Raw genomic sequence first — 26859 nt, forward strand, 5'->3', positions numbered from 1 at the left:
CCTCCACCTGTTACAGTGAGGGAACGTCCTCCATGATGGAGGAGCTGCTGGAAAGTGCTGAGAGTTTCCTCCAGAGTGAGACCTCTGTCACAGTTCAGAGGATCTACGGCAGCAGAGACCTTCATGGACACTAAAAGTCTCAAACACACAACAACAACATCACACTGACTCCACTCTGACATCACTGATCAATAATCAAAGAACACACAGATCAAACGAATTGATGAGCCATAAGAGGTATCGTGATGTCCCCTGTTTGATCCTGGATCTGAACTGCAGAGAAGACACAAGACAGTCAGACACACACTTATACACATGCACACACACACACACAGAAATAATCAAACAAACCTCTGAGCTGTACTGTTTTGTATCGTATCCGTCCGTTCTTTGAGACTTCACAGATGTATCCTCCACTGTCTCTCTCTGTGGGGTGTTTCAGGGTCAGACTGAGGTCTCCAGTTTTTAGAGGGTCTTCATTCATCTTCGTTCGGTCTCTGTAATCCTTCTGTTTTGTTGGATGGTAGGAGCCGTTCTGATACACGCAAACCTTCTTGTTTGAACTGTCTCTCCACTCCATTTCAGCGTCTCCGGGCAGGTTTTCTGTGGTTTTGAAGGGCAGCTGGACAGACTCCGCCCCCTCCTCCACCTCCACCTGACAGACTGAGAGGACAACAAACACAACATGAGCTGTACAAAGTGTGATTGGTGTTGACAGAGCAGCATCATGTGACTCTTGTTCTGCACTAAATGAAGCGATGGAGTGGCGCCTCCTTCAGGCAGAGAAACAGCTCATGGAGAGAAATAATTATTAGAGCAAAAACAAGAGTGGAGCTGCAAATAAGGCCGAGAGGAACGCTGCAGACAACTGTTCATGTGTGAATTCATCACTTCATAGATTTATTTGAGCACTAAAATCAGAGCTGCTTCTATTTCTAATATGACAGCTGTACATTAGAGCTGGAACACTTTAAATGTGAGCCATAAAAACATGATACTCTACAAGTGCATTCAGCTCTGACACTCTGACATCGGGTTTCAGTTCCAGGTCGCTGCTACTGCGGTCAACCTGCCAGCCAGCTGAGCAGTTTTGCGTTCTTTTTCTAACTTTAATGCTCTCTTCATTGTTGTTTTTTGCTGTCACTTGGTTTTTTTGTATTCCTTTCCTTTTCCTCATTTTTGTGATTTTTGGACAGACTGACTGTCTGAGGCAAAAACTCACAATAACAAGGTAACCAGGAGGGGATTAAAGAAGAGTGAGAGACAGACACACAGACTCAAGAGGGAGACACACAAACATCAAGCGCTCCCGTCCATTATCCTTGCTAATGTGCGGTCTCTCCACACCAATCTAGATGAGCTGCAAGCCTGCGCCAACCACCTGCGTACAGAACTGCCTCCATTCTGGCATTCACGAAATCGTGGTTAAACAGTGACGATGACTGCAGGCTGCACATTAAGTTCATCCTAGCTGATTTCAACCACTGTTCCCCTGACAAGTTGCTTAAAGGATACCAACAGTATGTTTCATGCAGCACACGTCAGGGGAAGACTCTGGATAAATGCTATGGCTCTGTACCTGATGCATTTAAAGCCCTACCCTTACCCCCTCTCGGCTCAGCAGACCACCACACCATCCTGCTGGCCCCTGCTTACATCATCAAGAAGATTAAAAAGGTCACCAAAAACATCAAGCAGTGGACAGAGGAACCCCCCTCCCTCCCTGACGACCTCAACGCTTTCTACACCAGGTTTGAGACGGAAAACATGGCCCAGCTTGAGAAGTCCAGATCCTCACTCAAACCTGGCAGCTCTGCACTCACCTTCAGGACTGAGGACTTGGTGAGAGCCATCAGAAGGACCATTGAGAGGAAATCATGACAACATCAGCAGTCGGATTTCTGAGGCACTGTGCAGGGCAACTAGGAAGTGTCTTCCGGACTCTATTTCAAAACTCAGTTGGCAGTCACACCATTGCCCAGATGTGGAAACACTCCACAGTCATCCACATTCCCAAAAGAAAAAACCCAAAGTCTCTGAATGATCTTCGTCCTGTGGCCCTCACCTTTTTGACCAACAGGACTCAGAAAGTTCTGGTAAACAATTCTCTTTCCGGGCTCCGTTCCACTTCCACTGGCTCCCCCAGGGATGTTTGCTCTCGGTCCTGCTCTTTATCCTCTACATCGATGACTGCAGATCCACACAGCTCGACTGTCAACTGGTGAAAGTCTTTTCTCCAGCGGCCTCAGCTTCTTCCTCTTTCCCCTGTCTTCTTCTGCAGACGCTCCTCTGTAGCTTCAAGCTGTTTCTCTTTACAAGGAGAGCTACAAACCTTTGCATCCAGCCACAAACACCCCATGGGCTCCTCTGTATCATCAACTCATCATTTTCATTTCACAATAAAAGCCTCTAATTTATGGCTGCTCCACCCTGACATGTGACAACATCCAAATGACTGGATCAAAGTGTTTGAATGATCTCAGCAGCTTTAAAACTATTGATATTTATACATTTACACTAATTTGGACTAAACTAACAAAACTCTTCATTTCATCCAAACTCAAATCATGCCGGAGGCTTTTATTTTGAAGTTAGGATCATTTTTAATGGTCTTCTTAGTCTGTTCATTTAAACACACAGTTGCACCGCCTGACATTTTTGGCTTTTAGATCAAAACAGCAAAGAATTTATATCCTTTAAATAAACTGAAAAAAAATTCAAACTAAAAGTTTTTAGAGAATAAGCTCCTACATGACCTCTTACATTTGACCTGTATGTACAGCACTGACCTGCGACTTTCAGTTTCACTTGTTTCTTCAGCAGGATGTTTCCCTCCTTGTTGTAGACGGTGCAGGTGTAGGTGGAGTTGTCGCCATCTGTGGGGTATTTCAGGGTCAGAGTGAGGTCTCGAGTTCTCAGCAGGTCTTCATTCCTCTTTGTTCGACCTCTGTAAAACTGGTTCTGTTTTGCAGGACGGTCAGAGGCGTTCTCATATACGTGAACCTTCCTGTTTGAACTGTCTCTCCACTCCACATCAGCATCTTCAGGCAGGTTTTTTGTGGTTTTGAAGGGCAGCTGGACAGACTCCGCCCCCTCCTCCACCTCCACCTGACAGACTGAGAGGACAACAAACACAACATGAGCTGTACAAAGTGTGATTGGTGTTGACAGAGCAGCATCATGTGACTCTTGTTCTGCACTAAATGAAGCGATGGAGTGGCGCCTCCTTCAGGCAGAGAAACAGCTCATGGAGAGAAATAATTATTAGAGCAAAAACAAGAGTGGAGCTGCAAATAAGGCCGAGAGGAACGCTGCAGACAACTGTTCATGTGTGAATTCATCACTTCATAGATTTATTTGAGCACTAAAATCAGAGCTGCTTCTATTTCTAATATGACAGCTGTACATTAGAGCTGGAACACTTTAAATGTGAGCCATAAAAACATGATACTCTACAAGTGCATTCAGCTCTGACACTGTCACATCATGAAGGAGACGTGGAAATCACTTTGTTACACAAATCAAAGTCAAATCAATTCTATTGATGGAATATTGTGTGATCAATAGACTGATCAGTTTCTAATCTGTCATCTATCAGCTGGAAATCCAGCAGTGTCAAACAGACTTGGCAGCAGATTAGGACCAAACACAAACACATTGAGACTTTTTCTTCATCAGCAGTTGCAGGTAAATTGCAGCAACAATGCGACTCAGACAGTTTCTCTATAACTGCAGGGCTTCCTGCGCTGCTGTTAGTCAGATACGGATCAACAGGTTGTGGATAGAAAGCAGATTCCTTCAGCAGAGGATCCATATCACACTTGAAGCATGTCGTCGGGAAACAATCAGTGAAAATGGGACACTTTGAGCCAATTTGAGCCTCAAACTCTGAACATAACCTGCTGCAGACCAGCTGATGTGTTCAGTTACCATGGTGAGGAATTTCACAATAAAGGAGGCGTACACTCTAGTACAATCATAGACAATGATGATGATGAGGCACATGATCAATAGTGGGTCACTGATCCTTTTGGGGCCCACTTCCACTAGGGTTTTAAATCTGTTACTCTGCACATGGACTATGGAAAACATACATGTTCACTTTGTAATGACTTGTATGTACTTTGAAATAGCTCTTTGTAATCTTGAAGCCTTTACAATAGTTTGTAGCTTTATTTGGCTATTTGTAAAGTTTTCTGTGTGAACTCTCAGGATTCTGGAGCAGTCTAATTGAAGTCTACTGGGGTATAGAGGGAGGAGCTTCTGTCAGACTCTTTCTGATGAGGACCTTGACTTTTAGATGAAAACATCAAAGAATTTATATTACTTTAATTTAAATATATATTTAGTTAAACACTTTTAGAGAATACATGACCTCTAAACTTTGAGCTTTATCTACAGCACTGACCTCCGACTTTCAGCTCCACTTGTCTCTTCCGCAGGATGTTTCCCTCCACGCTGTAGACGGTGCAGGTGTAGGTCCTGCTGTCTCCACCTGTGGGGTATTTCAGGGTCAGACTGAGGTCTCCAGTTGTCAGCAGGTCTTCATTCATCTTCGTTCGGTCTTTGTAAACCTGGTCCTGTTCTTCAGGCTGGTCAGAGCCGTTCTCATACACATGGACCTTCCTGTTGCTGATCTCAGCATCTGTGTAATTGTCCGTCCACTCCACTTTGGCATCTTCAGGCAGGTGAAGTGTGGTGTGGCATAGCAGACGGACATACTCCACCCCTGACTCCACCTCCACCAGGGGGACTGAGAGGACAACAAAGCACAACATGAGCTTGGATGGAGACATTTGTGTTGACTCTAACAGGCTGAATGCTGCTGCTTCACTGGGAGCTCACTGTTAGATAGAAAGTGGTCAGTGTGAAGAGGAGACGCAGCAGAAAGATGAAGACTGACAGGAAGAAAGCAGTGAACAGACTGTTGGAGCTGCTGTTAGTGGGACAGGACTTTATTCAGTCTCTGAGGACCAGATTTGACTTGATGAAACAGAGAAACACAGTCTGAGTGTTTCTGTCACACTCACTTCATCACACAGCTCAGTTTGACAACATTTGGAAGGATTTGATAGAAGCGTTCCTGTAGTAAAAGCACAATAAAATATTATTGTTACAGCTGCCATTGTGGCCTAGGGTTCTGAAATGCCATCCCGTGTGGTGGATCCCAAAGATGGTGTGCCCGGATTTGATGATGACCTGGAGCGGAGTATATCATCCACCCCCGTGGATTCACAAAACCTGTGTGGTTTTTTGAATCCAGGAGGAAGTAGAAGTGGATTGCCTTTTCAGTTGGCCATAGTTTTCTTGTGTTTTATTAGTCAGGGAGGTAAGCGATTGTCATTTGTTTATGTTTTTGGGGGGTTAGGCATGCAGTTACTCCCGTGAGTTAGTCTCCTTTTGTTTATTTTTTTTGTGTGGGTCCACCCCGAACTCTGATTGTCTCCTGTGAATTCCATTTTGTTCCATTCCTGTAAATAAATCACTTACTATTTTGAACTCATGGTGTGATGTGCTGCTTGGGATCAAACAGGGGGTGCATCATCCCTCTTGTTGTACAGTGTGGGCCATTTATATGGATACACCGTAATAACATGGGAATGGTTGGTAATATTAGTCCTGTTTGTGGCACATTAGTATATGTGAGGGGGCAAACTCCTCAAGATGGGTGGTGACCATGGTGGCCATTTAGAAGTCGGAAATCTTGGATAAAACTGTTATTTTCTTCAATAGGAAGAGGGTCATGTGACACATCAAACTTATTGGTAATGTCACAAGAAAAAAAATGGTGTGCTTGATTTCAACTTAACTTTATTCTTTCATGAGTTATTTACAAGTTTCTCTTTGTTCACAGCCATTGACATGTCGAAGAGGTTAACACGTGAGGAGCAGATCGAAATCGTGTTGATATCTGGTGAACGCAGTAACCGGGTCATTGCAGCAGATTTCAATGCAAGACACCCTACGAGACCACCCATCTCCCATGCTACAGTTAGCAAACTGCTTACTAAGTTTTGTGAAACTGGTTCAGTGTTGGATTTGCCAAAATGTGGACGCAAGAAAACTGTCCCTAATGAAAAAACATCAGTGGCTGTCCTAGCTTCATTCAGCAAGAGCCCACAGCGTAGCACTCGCCGCATGTCACTGGAGAGTGGCGTTAGTTGAACATCCCTTCGGCGGATATTAGCTACTCACAAATGGCACCCTTACAAACTCCAGCTACTGCAGCATCTCAACGAGGATGACCCAGATCGGCGCACAGAATTTGCAGAATGGGCAAAACAAAAATTGGAACAGGACCTTCAGTTCACGCAGAAGATTTTGTTCAGTGATGAGGCAAACTTTTATGTGAATGGTGAAGTTAACAAACAAAACCACCGCTATTGGTCTGACACTAACCCACATTGGATGGATCCCTCCAAGACTGTTGTAACAACAAAACTGATGGTTTGGTGTGGTATATGGGGTACAACGATAGTGAGACCATTCTTCATCAATGGAAACCTCAAGGCCACTGGATATTTGAAATTGCTACATGATGATGTGTTTCCCTCTTTATGCACTAAAGCTGGCACGTTCCCTGAGTTTTTCCAGCAAGATGGTGCACCACCACATTATGGGTTCCATCCATCCATCCATCCATCCATCCATCCATCCATCCATCCATCTTCATCCGCTTTATCCGAGGCCGGGTCGTGGGTGCAGCAGCCTAAGCAGAGAAGCCCAGACCTCCCTCTCCCCAGCCACCTCCTCCAGCTAATCCGGGAGAACACCAAGGCGTTCCCAGGCCAGCCGAGAGATATAATCTCTCCAGCGTGTCCTGGGTCTGCCCCAGGGACATGCCCAGAACACCTCACCCAGGAGGCGCCCAGGAGGCATCCTTGTCAGATGCCCGAACCACCTCAACTGGCTCATTTCAATGTGGAGGAGCAGCGGCTCTACTCTGAGCCCCTTCCGGATGGCCGAACCTCTCACCCTATCTCTAAGGGAGAGGCCAGCCACCCTTCGAGGAAGCTCATTTCTTCCGCTTGTATCCGCAATCTCGTTCTTTCGGTCACTACCCACAGCTCGTGGCCATAGGTGAGGATAGGGACATAGATCGACCGGTAAATTGAGAGCTTCGCTTTTACACTCAGCTCCCTCTTCACCACGATGGACCAGCCCCCAGGGACTCTAAGAAGGCTGGGTACTCTGAACTGCCACTTGGCGCATTAGCACAGATGATAGTCAGGACCCGTTCCCCGACCCTAAGGCGCAGGGAACAAACCCTCTCGTCCACCGGGAAAAACCCCAATGTACCAGCAGTAAGCCGAGGGGATATTAAAATACACACCCCAGCCCGCCGACCCCTATGGCGCCTCCTGCGGGTGGTGGGCCTGCGGGAGGATGGGCCCATGTCTCCTGTTCGGGCTGTGCCAGGCCGGGCCCCATGGACTAAGGCCTGGCCACCAGACACTCACCCTAGAGCACCCTCCCCGGGCCTGGCTCCAGGTAACCCTATCCCGGGCAGGGTAAACTGTTCCCTCAATGTTGTCTTCATAAGGGTCTTCTGAATCTCCAAAAGTTGATTCTGTTCATCTGGACATAGCGTTTTGAGGGAGGACCAATTTGCCATGGGAGACCCTACCAGGGGGCAAAAGCCCCCAGACAACATAGCCCCTGGGATCCCTCCCACTACACGTATGTTGGGGCCGGGATAGCTCAGTAGGTAGAGCGGTTGACCCATGATCAGAAGGTCAGGAGAACTCCACCAAATGGCTACCCTGAGGTACCCCTCAGCAAGGTACCGTCTCTACACACTGCTCCCCAGGTGCTGCATTGGTGGCTGCCCACTGCTTCACTGGGTGAATGGGTTAAATGCAGAGGAGTAATTTCCCTACTGGGACTAACACATACACATTACATTACATTACACATTCCTCCTGCGCAGTTACGTGGGCATAAGTTCACACTGAGTCCTTATATCAGTGAAGAAGTTATTTGAAGTGTTCACAAAGGACAACTAGACCAGTGGACTTCTAGAGATGCTCTGCTTTTTGACATTGAAGAGTTTAATTGTGTAACCAGGGTGTGCGGAAAACTATGACAGCAAGGACTAGCAAGGGTTTTTGCTACGGTTAGGTCACAACTGTACCGGCTGTAACAACCATGAAAACACCTCACTACACACAAAAGTGCAGTACTGGCAAATTGTACATAAAGTCTGAAAGGTAAAAGTATTTATTGTGCAGAAAAATGTTCCCATCAGGGGCGATCGTGGCTCAAGAGTTGGGAGTTCGCCTTGTAATCGGAAGGTTACCAGTTCGATCCCCGGCTCGGACAGTCTCGGTCGTTGTGTCCTTGGGCAAGACACTTCACCCGTTGCCTACTGGTGGTGGTCAGAGGGCCCGGTGGCGCCAGTGTCCGGCAGCCTCGCCTCTGTCAGTGCGCCCCAGGGTGGCTGTGGCTACAACGTAGCTTGCCATCACCTGTGTGTGAATGTGTGTGTGAATGGGTGAATGACTGGATATGTAAAGCGCTTTGGGGTCCTTAGGGACTAGAAAGCGCTATATAAATACAGGCCATTATGGATCAACAGTGTTTTTTTGATATGGGCGATTAGGGCGGTTGCCCAGGGTGGCATCATGACATCGGCAAAAAAAAAGTTGCTCACACCCATGCTGCCCCGACATCATGCCAGCGCATTTTGGGGATTGCATAGGCATCGATTGGTTTTTGATTGCCCATTTATGGGGAGTAAAGGCACCCCCTGTTTGAGAGGTGCGCATGTTGCTTGCCACACAGTGAGGAGAGGTGCAGAGCAGCAAGGGATTCTCTGGCTGGCTGGAGCGGCATCTAATAACTAGCTCACAAAATAAAAACAAGCCAACAAACTAGGGCTGTCAATGTTAACATCGTCATCGTGATTAATGCAATGAAAAAGTTTAACGCAATTAATCCATCTGGAGCGCAGAATGACTCAAAATCTCTGAAATGTCTTTCTCAGCACATTTTGGGCAGAATGCCCAAAGTTTGTCCATTCTGCCCGCCAGATCGGTTGATTGTGTCAAAAATGTTAATCATTTTAATTATGATGATGCCGTTAACACATTAACATTGACAGCCCTACAACAAAAACAAAAACTGAACTGAAGAAATGAACAGAGGGCGGCAGAGGCAATGTTCGCCCAGGGCACCAAACAGGTTATGACCGCCCCTGTGGATCAATATTACTGCTGCACATGTTTAAGGCTGAGCTCATTTCAAATCCTTTATATTGTGTTGAATCTGCAGTAATGCATCATATTCTATAAAATCATATGTTTGTAGTGGCTGTCCTGTGAGGACCACGTATCTCTAAATAAACAGCTGTTAATGAGCTGACAAACACAGGCCTACAGCTGGATTTGAAAAACTCTATTCAACAGAAAATCAACAATCACAGCTGTAACGGTTCGAGCACCGGCTCAGACAGTCTCAGTTTTTGTGTCCTTGGACAAGACAGTGTGCCCCAGGGCAGCTGTGGCTACAATGTAGCTTGTCATCACAAGTATTGTGTGTGAATGGGTGGATGACAGAATGTAGTGTGAAGTGCTTTGGGATCCTTTGGGCCTCAGTGAAGTGCTATACAAATACAGGCCATTTACCTATAGTTTATTGTTCCTTAGAGGAGAAGACACAAGGGACATCTATGTTTAAGACTCTTTTGCCCTTCATGTATTTCATGTCTGTATGTCTTTTATTCAAGTGAGCCCGTCCAGCAGTATTTCTCATGTTCTAGAGGCTTAAGAGAATTAGTTCAGTTACCTGCTTATCTACCATTACAACAAATACCACCATCAGCTCAGGCATCAGCTCTGTTTCCAGCTCAGTCAATAGATCGGCCACACATTCATCCACTTTGATCCTCTGCTGGAACCTCTGGTGAGCTCATTCAGCCAGCAGAGGACTGCATTTTGCTAACAAAGCCCGGACAGAATGTTGGCATTGAAAACCCCAGCCACTGCTCCTGAGCTGGCTGCGTGCAGTCTGTGCAGCTACACTTAGCTCTGCCTCAAGCCAGAGGTCTCCACACCTGCTGGCTCTGTGTCTGTTCCTGCTGGGGATTCAGGAGAACCACATCAGCACTTCCTTGGGTCCGCTGGGGGTTCTGGAAAAACGCACCAACTGTCTGTTCCTCCTAGGGTTTCAGGAGAACCGCACCAGCCGTTCCCCGTCTCTGCTGGGTGTTCTGGAGAGCGGGATCAGCATTACGCCACATCGCCTATGGGTTCTGGAGAACCGCTCAAGCATCACGCCTTGTGAGCCAGGGGTTCAGGAGAGTCCTTCCAGAACCTTCTCATGTCTGCTGATGGCTTTGGTTAGTCTATTCAGTCCACACACTTTGGGAAGGCCTGTGCTCAGTGTCGGGAACTCATTCGCAACAGAGACAAGACCAAGGAATTAATACTGGATTTCAGCACTAAGCAGCACTAAGCACTGTCTGTACATTTTTGTTTTGTATATAGCAAATAATGTGATTGCTCCACTCCTTACTGTATTTCTATCTTTCTTTTTTTAGCTACTCTGTCTTTATATTGTAAAAAAGTGTGACTTGACCTGGAAAGCTCTGCACAAGAATGTCCATTGACTGTTGGTCCTGTCCGTGAATGACAAATAAAAATCTTGCATCCCTCATAGCTGTGTGTGATTCTCCCTGTGTCTCCTCATGCATTCATTTTCCCCAGTTTAGTTTAGTATTGTTATTTGTATTTACTCTTATGACCTTGTGTTTGGACTGAGTGCTCCAGATTGTTTATTTTGTTGGTTAGTTTCAGCTGCTGTTTGCTGCTATAGATATAATCCAGCTGATGTGGGAGAACTACATGTGACACTTTGATGCAGCCATGAATCTGACTGAATTCTTTCCATTTTCAAAGGTTGATGCATCAGTTAAAGTCCTTAAAAACCTGTCAGGGGATGGGTCTTTGACCCAGCATTTTGTTATTTTGTTTATTTATTTTTGTTTACGTTCAAGTCCTGTTCTCCTGTGTCTGCATTTGGATCCTCCACTCAGGCTCCAAAAGGTCTGCCCGCAGAAATAAAGAGAAAGGTTGGTTAAAGCCAAGAGAGGCACTGGCAGCATTTAAGACACTAAACAAGAGACACAGGTCGGAGAACATCAGACTGAATAAGTGGAATAAAGTGAAACAGGAAGTTAGCTGTGTGTATTTCTGCAGGACTTAAGGGTCTTCTGCTTTAATTCTTCTCATTAACGATATAATGACTGTTATAAGTTCATTGATTTCTTCTTTATCACAGAGGTTTGTTACACTGTGATTACTACTGAGCTGCTGGTATTACATTTGGTGTGCATGCAGTATTACATGCACACTAAACATTATTATCATCATGTTTGTTATTTTGATTCTGTGCTCAGGATTAAAACATGTTTATAAGTCAATGAAAAGACATTTTTAGTTTTACAAAGAAGAAGTTGATAATTGGATTGAAGATGAAGTAAAAGTCTTGAACTTTACTTCTGTGTCTGATATTTATTGAAGCTGTCAGCTGTCTGTCAAAATGGACAAAAGGACGCACAATAAGGACAGAACAGTAAAAAAAAGCTCCTTCATGACAAGCAGAGACATCCAAGGAGAGAAATCTTGACTTTAGGGCTTCTCAACATCTCTGCTGCTGCTGTTTGGCTCACAGCAGCATCGAGAGATGGGCGACACAGAAATAACACATCTGTCTGCTCTAGAGACCAGGTGAATGAATTCAACAGCATGTAGTGGATCATCGTGTTTAAGTAGAGGCAGCTCGTGGATTAGCTAATTATGCTACAATCGAGTCAGAGATGATAATGACGCCTGGAAAGGCTCACATAGAGTTCAAACTGAACACCTTCCGATATAAAGGGGAGGAGGAGCAGCTGTGGGTGAAGCCAGAGTCCTTGAAGTTGCATCAGGAGTTTACCAGAACAGAAAACCAATTTTGAGGAGGCCGCCGAGTGCACCAATTTGTAGCACAGCAGTGATCCTTCTATCAGAAACATGCTGCTTCTCCTTCATCCTCCTCTCATTGATCTGAATCAACTCGCTGTTTTCACAGAGAAACGCTGCAAAAATCCTTCACTCCACTATTTCTGTCAGCAGATGACTCGCTCTATCATGGCTGCTGCTCCTTTTTCACTCATTTGTGCTTTGAATCAAATCTGTTTCTCATCATCACCATGAACAGGCTGCTCATCAATCAGCACATTAGCTGTAGATCACCTGCACACCTTTCCACTCCCATCCAGAAATCGTGGCTATCGTCACCTCCTGCATTAAGTAACGTGCAAGAAAACAGTCCACCTTAAAAGCTGCTGCTAGATGCTGCTTTCACACATTAATGAGTGAAAATAACAGGTAGCATATCAAAGGTCATCACAATGAGGAAGACCTTTACTTCATTCACCTGAGCTGTGTTTTCTCTTCCACTCGCTGACCTTTAACCTCTGACCTCACCTGCTGAAGAGAACTTTTTTTCTTCTGTTTGATAGAAGAATCAAACAGAGGTGTCAAAATAATCCATCAGTCTGTTTTGGCCCTGATCTCTTAAATTTACTGCACAGCATTCTTTACGGAAACACATTATTTCCTGTGTGCATTTCAAATTAAAATCACTGACATGTCAGTGGACACAAACTCTTCATTTCTGAGGGTCCTCGTGGGTCACAGTGATGTAAATGTAATCAGACGGTGAGCGCGAGGGGCTGTGCAGACGCCGGTGTTTCCCTTTTTGTTACTGGGCAAATTTCAAGCGGACCTCTTTGAAGTCCTCATGTGGATTACTCCGGCCATCCTCTTACCAAAGACCTTTTATCCTGCCTTGGTAGCTTTAGTTTTAAACAACACAGAAAACTCCCTATTCACACCAAGGGCCATACTTTGGACCGAGTCTGCTGTACCGGCCTTACACCTTCAAACTGCACAGCCGACGAGCTACCAATCTTTGATTATCTGCTTCTCTCCTTTAATGTCCAAATGACCTTCTCCATAATCAAGAACCCCTGCTCCATTTCTTTCTGGAATATCAAGAAAACAAATCTTGATATCCTTTCTTCTGCTTTTTCTAGTTGTCTCTCTCTCAGCAACCTGTCTACTCCAGATGATCTGGTCTCTTATTATAATCATACCCTTAGTATTATTTTGAACTCTCTCGCTCCACTAAAAACTAGACCTGTATCCTTTTCTAACTCAGCATGTTGTTACACTTCTGAACTCTGACTTTTGAAAGCTAAAAGCAGACGACTTGAGCACCTTCATAAGGAAACTGGCCTTATTATTCATAAGGAAATGTTTAATAATCATGTTCTGTTTTATAAGGAGTGTATTAGCCAAACTAAATCTGCCTATTACTCCACCATTAAACTCTTTTCCCAGGCTGCCTGACTTTCTACCCGATCATCTCTACTCGTCTAATTTCCATGATTCTCTAATGCTATTCTTCACTGAAAAAATGAAAAATAAAATACACCAAGACCTGGCTCCTGATGATCCATGTAGCTCCTCCTTCTTAACTCCACCCCCATTACGTTGCCTTTCTGCCTTCCAACTTCCCTCTGTCACTGATATCTCTGATCTCATCTGCAAATCAAAGCCCTTCCATTGACCACCTTCCTACAGTCCTAGTCAAGGCCTGTCTACCCTCTCTCCTTCCCCTAATATCTGCCATTATCCATTCTTCACTCACCTCTGGAACTGTTCCTGCCTCTTTCAAAGTTGCTGCTATCACCCCAATACTGAAAAAAACAGGTGTAGATCCCAACACCTTTAATAACTTTTGTCCCGTCTCCAATCTACCATTTCTCTCAAAAATGACTGAAAAAATAGTTTCTTTACAAGTTCATCTACACCTTACCAACAATAACCATTACGAACAGTTCCAGTCTGGTTTTCGTCCTTCTCATAGCACCAAAACTGCTCTTATAAAAAAAACAAATTACCTTCTTATGACAGCTGTCTCCTCTCCGTCCTTATTCTCCTTGATTTGAGTGCAGCCTTTGACACCATCTCTAACTTCATCTTTCTCAGCTTCTACAGCCTCTATCGGGGTGCTTCAGGGATCTGTCCTTGGGCCCCTCCTTTTCTTTATTTACCTCCTCCCACTTGGACACATTTTCAGTAAATATAATATTCAGTTCCAATGTTATGCCGACAACACCCAGCTTTACCTGTCCACCAAACCCAACTCTCCCTCCACCCTCCCTCACCCTCTGCTTAGCCAAACTTTCTTAAACTTGGACTTCTTCTTCATTTCCATGAGATTTACATTTCAGGGAGTTCCCCTGGAAAAAGAGCCATTTTGAAAGCTGTTTGCTGACTTCATCAATAACCTGCTTCAATCATCCAGATGAGAATCCTGAGAATGGAGCAGCCCTGATAGCAGCTCATAGGATCACAGTGTTTTTCATTCAGCTGACTGATAATACCTAACACCTAATAGTAGGTATTATTTCGGTATTGTATATATGTATATGTATAGACATATATAATCGTTGGAAGACCTAAGCTGTGGAGCCGTGTAGGTGTGTGCAGCCACAGGAAGGAGGGAACTAGAAGGTTATAAAAGTGTAAATCTAAGGCTTAACTGCCTTTAGGGCTTTTGGGCGACCAAACTGTAATGAAATGTCACCTATAGCATCTACATCTATATTAACAGCCTAATGTGTGCAGCTTTTTAGATTCACCTAGGAGAGCCTGACGGTCAGCAGAGGGTGAGTTGGGGAAATGTAAAAATATCATCCACATGTGAAGGATTAAGGTACAGAGAGAAGGATCGGAGCTAGTAATGATATCCTGTAATTGTGTTTTTAAGATTTTTTAAAGTAATTTTGTGCAGGGAGAGTAGGGAGGTCTGTGCTTTTTTGTATCTATATGTTTTCTAAAGTTTTATTAATAAAAGGATTAGCCAAGACTATATGGTTAATAAAGGTACTGACAGGTGTGGGATTATAATATTACCTTATGCCATTATTATATCCCTAATGGTAAATGGTCTGTATTTATATAGCGCTTTCTAGTCCCTAAGGACCCCAAAGCACTTTACATATCCAGTCATCCACCCATTCACACACAGGTGATGGCAGCTACATTGTAGCCACAGCCACCCTGGGGCGCACTGACAGAGGCGAGGCTGCCAGACACTGGCGCCACCGGGCCCTCTGACCACCACCAGTAGGCAACGGGTGAAGTGTTTTGCCCAAGGACACGACGACCAAGACTGTCCGAGCCGGGGCTCGAACCGGTAACCTTCCGATTACAAGGCGAACTCCCAACTCTTGAGCCACAATCGCCCCACAATTAGAGATTGTGAAATATTATGTAGGTTTAGTTTGCATTATTCTCCTGAATCAGAAGAAGGTGATAACTATTACATTTGATAAACTGATTTGCATTACATTAGACTGCTGATTTATTGTGAATGAATGATATTGTTTTATGATCCATTATACTGCTGAGTTATAAGAAATACTGTTTTCAGAGAGTCATGATCTTATTTGTCTGATTAGAATAGAGCAGAATATACCAGAGAGGTTTTCTGCCCCATCTCAGCAGGAGCAGATAAACAGGGAGCCAAGGTCATAGCTTAGGCGCCGTGTGAGAGAAAGAATGTGAATGTTTAGGCTTTTATGACTAGGTGGGGGCCACTAGAGGCTATAAGAGTTTGAGCAATGCTCCACCATTTTGAGATCTGATGCTGTCTGCGTACAGTGTTCATCTCCCACACGTGTGTTCATTAAAAATCATCGTTTGACTTCACCCGGCCGGACCAGTGTTGTTATTGTGGTTTCCTCTTGTATCCATCTCCAATACTTTGAACTCGTAACACAGGTAAAACAGATCTTCCATCACATGAGTTTGACTATGAGTTGGATATTTGCTGTGAATACTAACAGCTGCATGAGCTCTAAAAATCACTAATAAACACAAATAAAACAGAAAACACTAAAAAAAAACCTAAAGTTCTGGAGGTGAAATCCTGTCCTTGGAGGTGCTGCTCACCTGATTATGGTAGGAAATCTTTTAAGATAATTTTAATTTTATTCTAATTAAATTTTTATTGATTGTAGGAGTGCTTGGACTGCCCACCTTGTTGTTTGCATTTTATATTAAAAAAAACAAGCAAACAAACATAAACGGGATGAAGCTCTGAACTCTATGGATAAATTATTATGTGGATAAGACGATCAATACAAACCCAGCATGACTACACAAGGAAACTTCCTAATACCTAATCATAACCTAATTGTAACCCTGACACTAAAACCATATTTTAAGTCTGAAAAAAGCCTCCCCTCCCCCCCACCACACACACACACACACACACACACACACACACACACACACACACACACACACACACACACACACACACAAACCTTTGACTTTGAGCAGCACAATTTTGTGTCTCCAAATTCTGTTTGTGCGGTTATCATCCCTGTTGCTGACTTCACAGCTGTATTCTCCATTGTCATCATCTGTGGGGTGTTTCAGGATCAGACTGACGTCTCCAGTTTTCAGCAGGTCCTTATTCAACTTCGTTCGGTCTCTGTAAACCTGGTCCTGTTCTTCAAGCTTGTCAGAGCCGTTCTCATACAGGTGGACCATCATTTCATCAGATTGCCATGCAACTACAACATCTTCAGGCAGGTTTTGTGTAGTTTTAAATGGCAGACAAACAGACTCCTCCCCCTCCTCCACCTCCACCTGACAGACTGAAAGGACAAGAAACAGAACATGAGCTGTACAGACAGCAGCAGGTTTTCATGGTTGTAGAAAAAAGCTGAAAGAAAGATCAGAGGAGAAAGGAACAGGGGACTGAAATCTTTCAATTCAATGCTCAGTCACTCAATCAATGCGATTATTTTAAGTTAATTTGGCCACAGAAACTGGATCAATGCAGTTTTATATCAATTCTATTTAACTTTACTTATAATGCATCATATCAGAACAACATTTGCCTCAAGGTGTGTCATCCTGCAAGGTGAAGACCCAAAAATAATACAAAGAAAACAGAGAAAACCTAACATCTACATGATCTATATTTCACATTTTTTCAGTCTTCCTGTCTTTGAATCAGCCAATAGGAAGCCCTGAAGTCACATGACCCCTCTAATAGGACGATTAAAGTGAGATTTGGCCTCATTTTACTGTTTAACTGTTGTCTCTAATACAGAACTGTGAGCATCGTTTTCTGCCATCACCCTGTGACCTCTCTCAGAGCTTCTACAACTCACCTTTAACTCTGTGATTGTCTTCCTTTCAATATGCATGTATGACCTGATACTACTTTTCCCCCATCAACAAACCACAGCTATATACACTTCTCAGCCACTTTCTACTACATCTAACTAGAAAATGCTATATGTCTAATTTACAGCATAATACAAACAAACACGAAAAGCTTCTGTATTGGACTCAAACACAGAACAGGAGACTTAATGCAGTAAGTCAAAGGAATACAGAAAGTTTAAATGTTTGCAAAGCAGGGAAACCAAAATATAAAAATGTGATGATCAACAGGAGAAGCTGATGAAGAGCACAGAGGAAGGAGATGACAAAGGCCAAGAAAAGAGGTGAGGTTATAAACATACATAAGTAATTAGACAGGAAACACCAGGGAACACATCTGGAACTAGTCAGGAAACATAACTGGGAAAGTACAACTGAACAATAACCACAGACAAAGGTTACCAAAATAAAACAGAAAACAGTAGAATGGAAATACTTAACACAGAAGAAGATAAAGTGGAAGGACGCATGAAGAAGGCAGAAAATTAAACTGAGAGTACAAACAACAACCCAGCAACACAATGCACACACTTATTTCTCCACAGTGTTCTGTTACTATTCAAAACAAAGACACATGATTAACAAAAAAAAAAAAAAATACATCTTCACTGTTAGCAACACTATTACAGATCCAGATGGTAAATTTATATTCATGTATTCAAATTTTGGATCTGAGTACTGCTAGTACACATGGACCAAATGTTGATGACCCTCCTTTTTTCATACCTTCTTTTCTTGTAATAAGAGAAAACTTAAATCTGCTATTTAATCCAGAAAATGACAGTATAGCAGTGAGTCAAAGGATCTGGCAGTCTAAAGATATTCTTTTAACAGTACATGAGTGATTTCCGTCTTTGTGATGCTTGCCATTCACAGCACCCCACTCTCAGGCTTTACACCATCTTTACACCTTCTTTAAAGCCCCGGGTCCAGATGGGTTTCCAGCAGTTTTACGAAGAATGTTGTCCTACACTAGCATCTACTCAGATGCAGCTACTGCCCGATTCCACTCAGAATAAATAGGCCTTAAAATACTCTAAGCCCTTGCCTGTTGTAGGGTTAAAGGAGGCACACAACCTGTATAAGGTAGTAGACTACTGTAGGACACACACACACACACACACACACACACACACACACACAGAACACAGTGTGTGAACAAAAAGAATCATTTAAATCACTGACCATTGACTTTCAGATTAACTGCTTTCTTGAACAGGATTTTTCCCTCTTTGCTGTAGACGGTGCAGGTGTAGACTTGTGTGTCTCTCTCTGTGGGGTAGTGCAGGGTCAGACTGAGGTCTCCAGTTGTCAGCAGGTCTTCATTCACCTCTGTCCGGCCTCTGTAATCCTGATCTTGTTTATCTGGTTTATCAGAGCCATCCTCATACACATGGGCCTTCTTGTAAATGTCTCTCCACTCCACTTTAGCATCATGAGGCAACTCAAGTGTGGTTTCACAGGGCAGTTGGACAGACACAACCCCTGAATCCACCGCCACCTGGTGGACTGAGGGAAAAAAGAAGCATTTATAAATGGTACAGAGAGGAACAGCAGCATTGATGGTAACAGGACCTCCCCTCCTTGTTTCATGACTCAGATTAGTGATATTTCCATTTGTGTTAACGTTCATGGTTCTGGAAAAAGTTGTAGTTATCCTGACTGAGATGTGAGTGCTAACAAAATAGATATATTTGAACTGACTTAGCCTTCACAGTGCGCTAGCTAAATGCTGAATCAATATTATGAAAACCTCATGAAAGTCTCATGGATGATGTGGACTCTCACAGTTCATCTTCTGTGAGCTTTTACAGTGACCTTTGACCTGTATCTACAGCACTGACCTCTGACATTGAGCACCACTAGTTTCTTCAGCAGGATGTCTCCATCCCTGTCATAGAGGGTGCAGGTGTAAGAGTTTGTGACTGTGGGGTATCTCAGGGTCAGACTGAGGTCTCCAGTCCTCAGCGCATCTTTATTCATCTCTGTTCGGCCTCTGTAAACCTGATCCTGTTTCTCTGGCTTACTAGAGCCATCCTGATACACATGGACCTTCCTGTAAGCGTCTCTCCACTCCACTGTAGCACCTTCACGTAACTTAAGTGTGGTTGTACAGTCCAACAGGACAGACTCCACCCCTGAATCCACCACCACCTGGGGGACTGAGAAGAAAACACAGCATGTGTAAGTGGAATAGACAGCAACAGCAGCATGTTAGGGTTGAAAGATTATTACATTGTTTATAAAACTATTAAATAAAGCTGTTTTATTATTTTAATATATACACAATGCAAATGAGCTCATGAACATTTTGGCCCTCCATGTTTGAGGGTTGAGAGCTTCATCCAGCACTACTGTCTGGATTTGAAATATTGAAAGAAGAAGCAGAGTGCTTACATACACATGATAAAGGTTAGAATAGTCTCTGGGTCAGAATGTCCAAACAAGATTTCCTGAACTGGATTTTAGGATCTAGGATAATATTAAATGCCGTATTTTCTGAGTCATAAGGTGCATTAAGTGAAACCAAACAGTTAGATATCAAACTTTACTCAATCCATTCTGCTTGCTTCCTCCACTTCTGTACCATTGATTCATTAATGCTGAATTCTCTCACAGCTGCTCTATTCCCATGTTGTTGCAGCAAATTAATGACTAACCTCATTATGAGGATGGATTATCTCAGTTGTTCTCCTGGCTGAAGTTTGGCCCGTTTACTGCATCCTGCCATGTGATTGCATTTGTTTCCAATTCAGAACCCTCACGGTAACTTTTATTATAATGCATATATAATATAATATTATTACGAGGTGCACTGTCGATTTTTGAGAAAATTAAAGGATTTTCAGTGGGTCTTATAGTGCGGAAAAGTAATCAAGGCTAGCCAGGGAGATGTTTTTCTTTTCTGTCTTGAAGGAGCAGACACCAGGCAAGGTCGGACTGAATGAGGAGGATTCACAGCAGACTGCCACATTTGGTGCTCGGAGAAGATAATAATCTTTTATTATTGTTTTTGTTTGTTATTGTAGAGCCCGTTTCAAGGTTGTCCTTTCTGTGAAGCAGACCAATGGTTCACACAAAGGTCCAGCGCTGTAAACTTGTAATTTCAACTGCTGAAGCAAATTTAATGTTTTAAAGTGACATATTTTTTCCTAAAGTCCTGAAAACTTTGAACATGACAAGCAGTGATGATAACAGGACCTCCCCTCCTTGTTTCATGACCCAGATTTGTGATATTTCCATGTGTGTTTATGGGGAAAGTTTAATGGTTCTGGTAAAAAGCATGTATGTAGTTATTTTCACTGAAATGTGAGTGCTAACAAAATAGATATATTTGAACTGACTTTAGCAGTGTGCTAGCTAAATGCTAAACCAACATTATGAGAAACTCATGAAAGTCTCATGGATTATGTGATGATGTGAACCCAGTTCATATTCTCTGAGCGTTTACAGTGACCTCTGACCTGTATCTACAGCACTGACCTATAACAGTGAGCACCACTTGTTTCTTCAGCAGAATCTTTCCCTCCCTGCTGTAGACGGTGCAGGTGTAGCTGTTTGTGACTGTGGGGTATTTCAAGGTCAGGCTGAAGTCTCCAGTTTTCAACAGGTCTTCATTCATCTTCGTTCGATCTGTGTAAAACTCATCCTGTTGTTCAGGTTCGTCAGAGCCATTCATATACACGTGGACTATCTTGTCATTGTTGTCCATCCACTCCACTTTAGCATCTTTGGGGAGGTGAAGTATGCCTTTGCAGGGCAACTGGACAGACTCCACCCCTGAATCCACCACCACCTGGTAAACTGAGAGGACAACAAAGCACAACATGATGACATCAGCAGCAGCTGTGATGGTCACATGACCTCCCTGTCCCCTCCTTGTCTTCTAGTCTCAGTCAGATTGTGTCTCAGTTTGTTCCTGATGTGTTCCTGACTCGTTCTTTGGTAACTAGTCTGCAGCGTCCTGTAAAGTGCTGCAGACATGTTGGATGAAGAGCAGAAGAACAGACAGACTGAGCCTCCACAGTCGGCCATGTCTCACACACATCAGCACAGAAACCATGAAGATCTCATGTGTCTGCTCTGAACATCTGAAGCTCTCCACCACATGACTGAGCACAACTCAAGGAGGAACATTTACTGAAGCTGCTGCAACATTTACTGTCAGCACATGTTTCCATGTCAGCCTGCTGTTTACCACCACAGAAGAAGAACAGCTTGTACACATGCAGCCTCTGTGTCAGATCAATGCAGTGAAGCACACACACTGTTTAGTAAAGTCATGTTGTGGCATTATGGGTAGTGTAGTAGGAGACACTCACCTGACATGAAATAGTGCCGGAAATGAAATAAAAGACCTCCAGAAACCACAAGAAGAACCAGAAGAATTGGGAGAGCTATGGCCCAAGATGGGAATGGCTCTGTGTAGAAAACAATAATAGACCATAATATTAAAACATCATAATAATATTATGACAACATCTACAGCACCACTGACCTTTATCTACATCTCTGACCTTTGACCTGCAGCTCTACTTTCTGTCTCAGGATGTCTTTGTCCCTGTAGATGGTGCAGATGTATCCTCCACTGTCTCTCTCTGTGGGTTTTTTCAGGGTCAGACTGAGGTCTCCAGTTCTCAGCAGGTCTTCGTTCACTGTTGTTCGGTCTCTGTAAAGGCCGTCCTGGTCAATAAGTTGGTCGCCTTCATTTGCATACACATGGACCATCATGAGTTCTGGGTCAGAGCGAGTCCACTCCACTGTGGTGTCCTCAGGCAGGTAAGGTTTTGTTTTGCAGGGCAGGATGACAAACTCTAAGCCTTCATTCACCTTCATCTCCACCTGCTGGTCTGAAAGGACAATAAATCATATGAAATAGTCATCTGGGATATGAGCATTAGTGTTGCTAATCTATGTCTCTGTGGTAATACATCATCATCTGGCCTCTTTTTTTCCATTGAAAACTAAACTGGTTCTTTAACGTTAACAATTTAATCATTGTTTGACCATTTCCAGCATTAAAAAATCCTTGATGCCATGGAAACGTTGTTTAATGCACACAAAACCTTTATATTAGACACTTATAAAAGTTTTTATAATTTAAATGTAATGTATTTTAAACTATGTTTTCTTTTTTTGCTGTTTGTTTATTTTTTGACTGATCAGAAATCTCATTTTGAATTTGATGACAGCAGGATATCGCAAAAAACGTTGGAATAAGGGAAGAAAAGCTTTTAAAAGAAAGTGTTACTGAAAAAAGTCCACAGAGCAATCAGATGTACATACAAAGCACAAAATTTATCTAGCCCATCTAGTGGTCTATATGTAAGTACAGTGGAACCTCGACTTATGAAATAAATTCGTTCCAGAGCGTCTTTCGTAAGTCAAAATCGAAGCACCTTTTTCCATCGCCTTTTGAGTGCGGCGATGCTGGCTGAAGACAAAGTTCTTGGTGGAGGAGGACCTTGCTCATATTTATCAATAATTTCTCTTTTGTTTCCATCGAGGGCACCTTACGCTTCTTCTTTTCACTCGAATCACTTGCAGAAAGTTTTTTCGGCCCCATTATGAATGAACATATTGCTTCTCATGTTGCATATGAGAAGCACAGGAAAACGCACTGCAACAACAATACGTCTTTCACGTGGAACAGCAAAACGCAAGTACAAAAGCCAAGGGGTTATCACATGATTCGGAAGGCATTGTGGGAGTTCTGGTCTCTGCCAGCGGATTTCATTATGCGGGCATTTTGCTGTACAATGGGCAGAAATACTGCCGTTAAGAGCCTTCGTAAGCTGGAGTTTCACTGGATGAGAATTTTGTATCTAATTATAAAATCAACTGTAAAGCAGATAAATAAAGTGCTTCAAGGTTGCTTGCTACAATGCATTAGGAGCCTGGCTGCAGCATTTTGTATCACTTAGAGGCATAAATAAGCTTATTTTTCTAAGCTTGTAAACTAGACATTGCAGTAATCCATCACAATGACACAAATGCATGGATACTTTTATGCATTTACGTACAGGAGACTATAACAATTTAGAAATTTTCTTTTAAAGGAACGTCAAAGAGATTTTACATATAAGTCAAGAATCAAATACAGCAAGATTACAAACACTGGACAAAAATCCTTTGACTGATTCTTAAATGCATTTATGGAGAAGCTGTACTCATAGTCTGAGTCATTTGTGAATATAAAAAAAAAACGTGTGGCTCAGGTGGTAGAGCACATCATCTACTGATCGGAAGGTTGGTGGTTCGATCCTTGGCTTCCCCAGTCTGAATGCCAAATATCCTTGAGCAAGATACTAACCCCAAGTTGCCCTTTCATCAGAGTATGAATGTGTGTGAATGTAGTCTACTTTGCATTTGAGTTTAGAAGTGCTTGTTTGAATGGGTGAATGAGGCATGTTGTATAAAGTGCTTTGAGTACTCCGGGAGAGTAGAAAAGCGCTATATAAGAATCAGTCCACTCTGCTGTTGTGGCTAGGGATTGGTATCGATTTCTATAATCGTTTCGATTCTGATTCATAAGGTCTTGATTTGATTTGATCCTCGATTCAGTTCAATTTTGACTCAGACAGTGAGAAATATTATAATTCTGATCATTTATCAGTACATTTCCATATTTTTTATATCTATATATAAAAACAAAGCTGACACTTGTGAGACTTCAGAGCATCACAGCAGATGCCTTTGAGTCAAAGTAAGTAAAAATAAAACACAGAAAAACCTTTTTCTAGCCTAGCTTTTTATATTACCTCAGAATATTTTGCAGTAGAACAAAAATGAGAGAAAACCATGAAGTGACTGACAGAGAGAGCCATCCAGGAAGTGTGATTCTGTTGTGGTGGAAGTAAAACAGCAAAAGTAAGAGGGAATTAAAGACGATGTTTATCAAATGTGGAGCTTAGTTTTGATCTACTTTTGCTGCTGGTTCAGTAAATTTTGGTCAGAGAGTGACAAAACCTGCAGCTTCAGAATCAGTGAGATCTCACCTTTTAGTCCTGATGGCGTGTCTGTGTATGTGCTGTCGAGTGAAATGGTCTGTGCTTTGTGTTTAGGTGTTTGTGTGGAATCAATGTACCTGCTCTCATTTGGTGTTTTAGCTGTTTGGTGGTTGTTAAAATAGTTTTGTGACCTTTAACCTGAGATTCAGGTGTTCCTGGGAAAATACATTTATGTTTAAAAATCAATTCAGAATTTAATGAATCAATATCGCTTTATTCAAACTAAAATCGTTTTTAATTGGAAAATCAATTTTTTTAAACCCACCCTTAGTTGTGGTTTCCATGGAGCTTAGATCTAAAATGTTGGTCTTCGTTTATAACAGAATTGCCAAAACACTCTTTGTTAGGTCTGCGCTCACAGGCTTCACTGTTTCAGAGACTTATCCCCATGAACGAAGCAAGACAATCAGAGATCGATGGGTTTTAACTTGCAAGAGAAGCCGGTCGGATCAGTTATCTGGAATCTCACCTGATCCCAGACAACACCAAAGAACCAGTGTCTCCTTGCATCCTTTATTCAGTCAACTCACAACCCCAATGTAAAACCCATATGGTGTGTCATAAAAGTTAAAGAGACTGTGTGTGTGCGTGTGTGCGTGTGTGTAACTTCCCGGTTATAACCATTTTAATCCCATCTCTGGTCATAAAAGAGTCATCTCACCCCGCCTGTAAACAGTTTAGCCCCTTTAACGGTCTCTCATATACCAGTGCAGGTGAGCCCATAAATGGCAGGAAGTAAACCTTATCAAATAAGGAAACCAGAATCTTATATAGAATGTGCCTGCAGTTAAACACTAATAGCTAAACCTCCTCCACCATCATACATGTACGGTAGAAACAGAAAAATATCTAAACATGCAGTTTAAGATAAATTAAACTGCATGTCATTGTTGTGTTTAAGACAAATTTAAACACAACAATGACAACTTTAAACCAAATCAATCTAACCTGTTTAACCTCTGATGTGTCCACAGTACTGACTCCTGATCTGTATAAAGAGCAGGTGTTGGTGTTTGTTGCTGACCTTTGACCTGTAGCTGTATAACTGTCAGTCTCAGCTCTTCTCTTCCAAAACTGATGGAGCAGGTGTAGTTGCCGCTGTCGGTCAGTTGTGGTTTTCTCAGAGTGAGGCTGAAGTCTAAAGTGTTCAGAGCATCACGCCTCATCGATGTGCGCCTGCTGTAGCGCTGGTTTTGCCCTCTAAGGTCATCTCTTCCATCTCGCTGTAGGTGGACAGAGTTGGGATCAAGATCATTGCGAGTCCACATCATTGTGGGGTCCTCAGGTGTAATACCTGAGTACTGACAGGGCAGCAGGACAGATCTTTCCCCCTCATTCACCTCCACCACCACAGCCAGGGCATACTGGGAAACTGAGGACACATAAACAGACATAGAAATTAACTGCATGCTGTGTGTTTGTCTAAGATACCTCAGGTGACAAATTAATTTAAGAAACCCAAGCCAGGTGTTTGAATACTGAAACATTGATTCTTGACTGCACAATACTAAGCTAGTTTGACACAGATGTAGTAGATACATTTATTGTGCATACAAGTGTTTCCTTCACCACTTAATGTGACCGTGAATATTGTGTTGTGTCTCTGTTGGAGCGCCATCTTGTGACAAGTTTAATAACTGCTGTTCCAGTAGAGCAACATTACAAAAATTATTCTGATGCAGGTCCTTAATGTGACAGCAGTGGAACAGCTGTCAATTCAGCCTTTATCTTCATTTTTTATACTGTAATGTTTTCCTGTTCCTGTTACACAAAACACACAACACCATACCTTCTTGTACATCACACTCAATATGAATAAACTGCATGCTGCTCAGCCACTCCTTCTGCCTGAGGATAACCACTGTAGTACAATCAGTTTAAACAGGTCTACACCATGTATACACACACACACACACACACACACACACACACACAGTGAGTAGTTGGCACTCCTGCAGAAGTATGTCAGAAATGTTCATCCATGGCTCTCAGTACCTACAGACTTGTACGGTGACTGCGATGAACGCCTGTTTGTAAGACGAGGACTGAACCACCGTACAAACAAAGGGATTTAGTGTAAAACCATTTTAGGATGTTCTTCAGCATCTCAATGATAGAAAAGCACAATCTTTGACTAGAGTCTTTCATATTTTTACAAACAAAGCTTCTTTCTTCACTATTCGAGTTACTCGTTCCATAAGTTTTACACACAATCAGCATTCAAACAGTATTTAAAGTGTGTATCTTACTGTTGATGAGGAGCAGCAACTCCAGCAGCATCTTCATCCCCCTTTAAAAAAAAAAAAAAAATCCAGCTGGTAGTATTAACGGACACGGATGGATAAGAATCAGTGAGACATTTATCTCCAAATACTGACACATAAATGCGAGTTTGCTTTTGGTTTCTTCAAGTCTCTTCCAGAAAACAGGTTCAACAGCATCTGACTCCAAGTTTTACATTGAAGTCGGTTATAAAACAACAGGCCTTAGTGCACAGCAATGAGGAAATAAAAATAAAAAGCAGTCTCTCTGAAATCAACAACACTCAA

At 42.8% G+C, this 26859-nt stretch overlaps 1 protein-coding gene across 1 annotated transcript; it reads right to left on the minus strand.

Moving 5' to 3' along the window:
• Positions 1-93: 93 nt before the first annotated feature.
• On the minus strand, positions 94-26681 carry LOC120434847. The gene is made up of 12 exons (XM_039603315.1): positions 26560-26681; positions 25335-25682; positions 21818-22150; positions 21623-21721; positions 20784-21104; positions 19145-19462; positions 18486-18809; positions 16388-16723; positions 4409-4753; positions 2790-3116; positions 352-663; positions 94-273 (listed from the first exon to the last, which is right to left on the minus strand). The coding sequence occupies exons 1-12, from the start codon at positions 26594-26596 to the stop codon at positions 212-214; spliced, it is 3162 nt and encodes a 1053-aa protein (XP_039459249.1). The 5' UTR covers positions 26597-26681; the 3' UTR covers positions 94-211.
• Between the last annotated feature and the right edge of the window lie 178 nt (positions 26682-26859).

Source organism: Oreochromis aureus, linkage group 3 (genome assembly GCF_013358895.1).
Source record: "Oreochromis aureus strain Israel breed Guangdong linkage group 3, ZZ_aureus, whole genome shotgun sequence".
Lineage (NCBI taxonomy): Eukaryota > Metazoa > Chordata > Actinopteri > Cichliformes > Cichlidae > Oreochromis > Oreochromis aureus.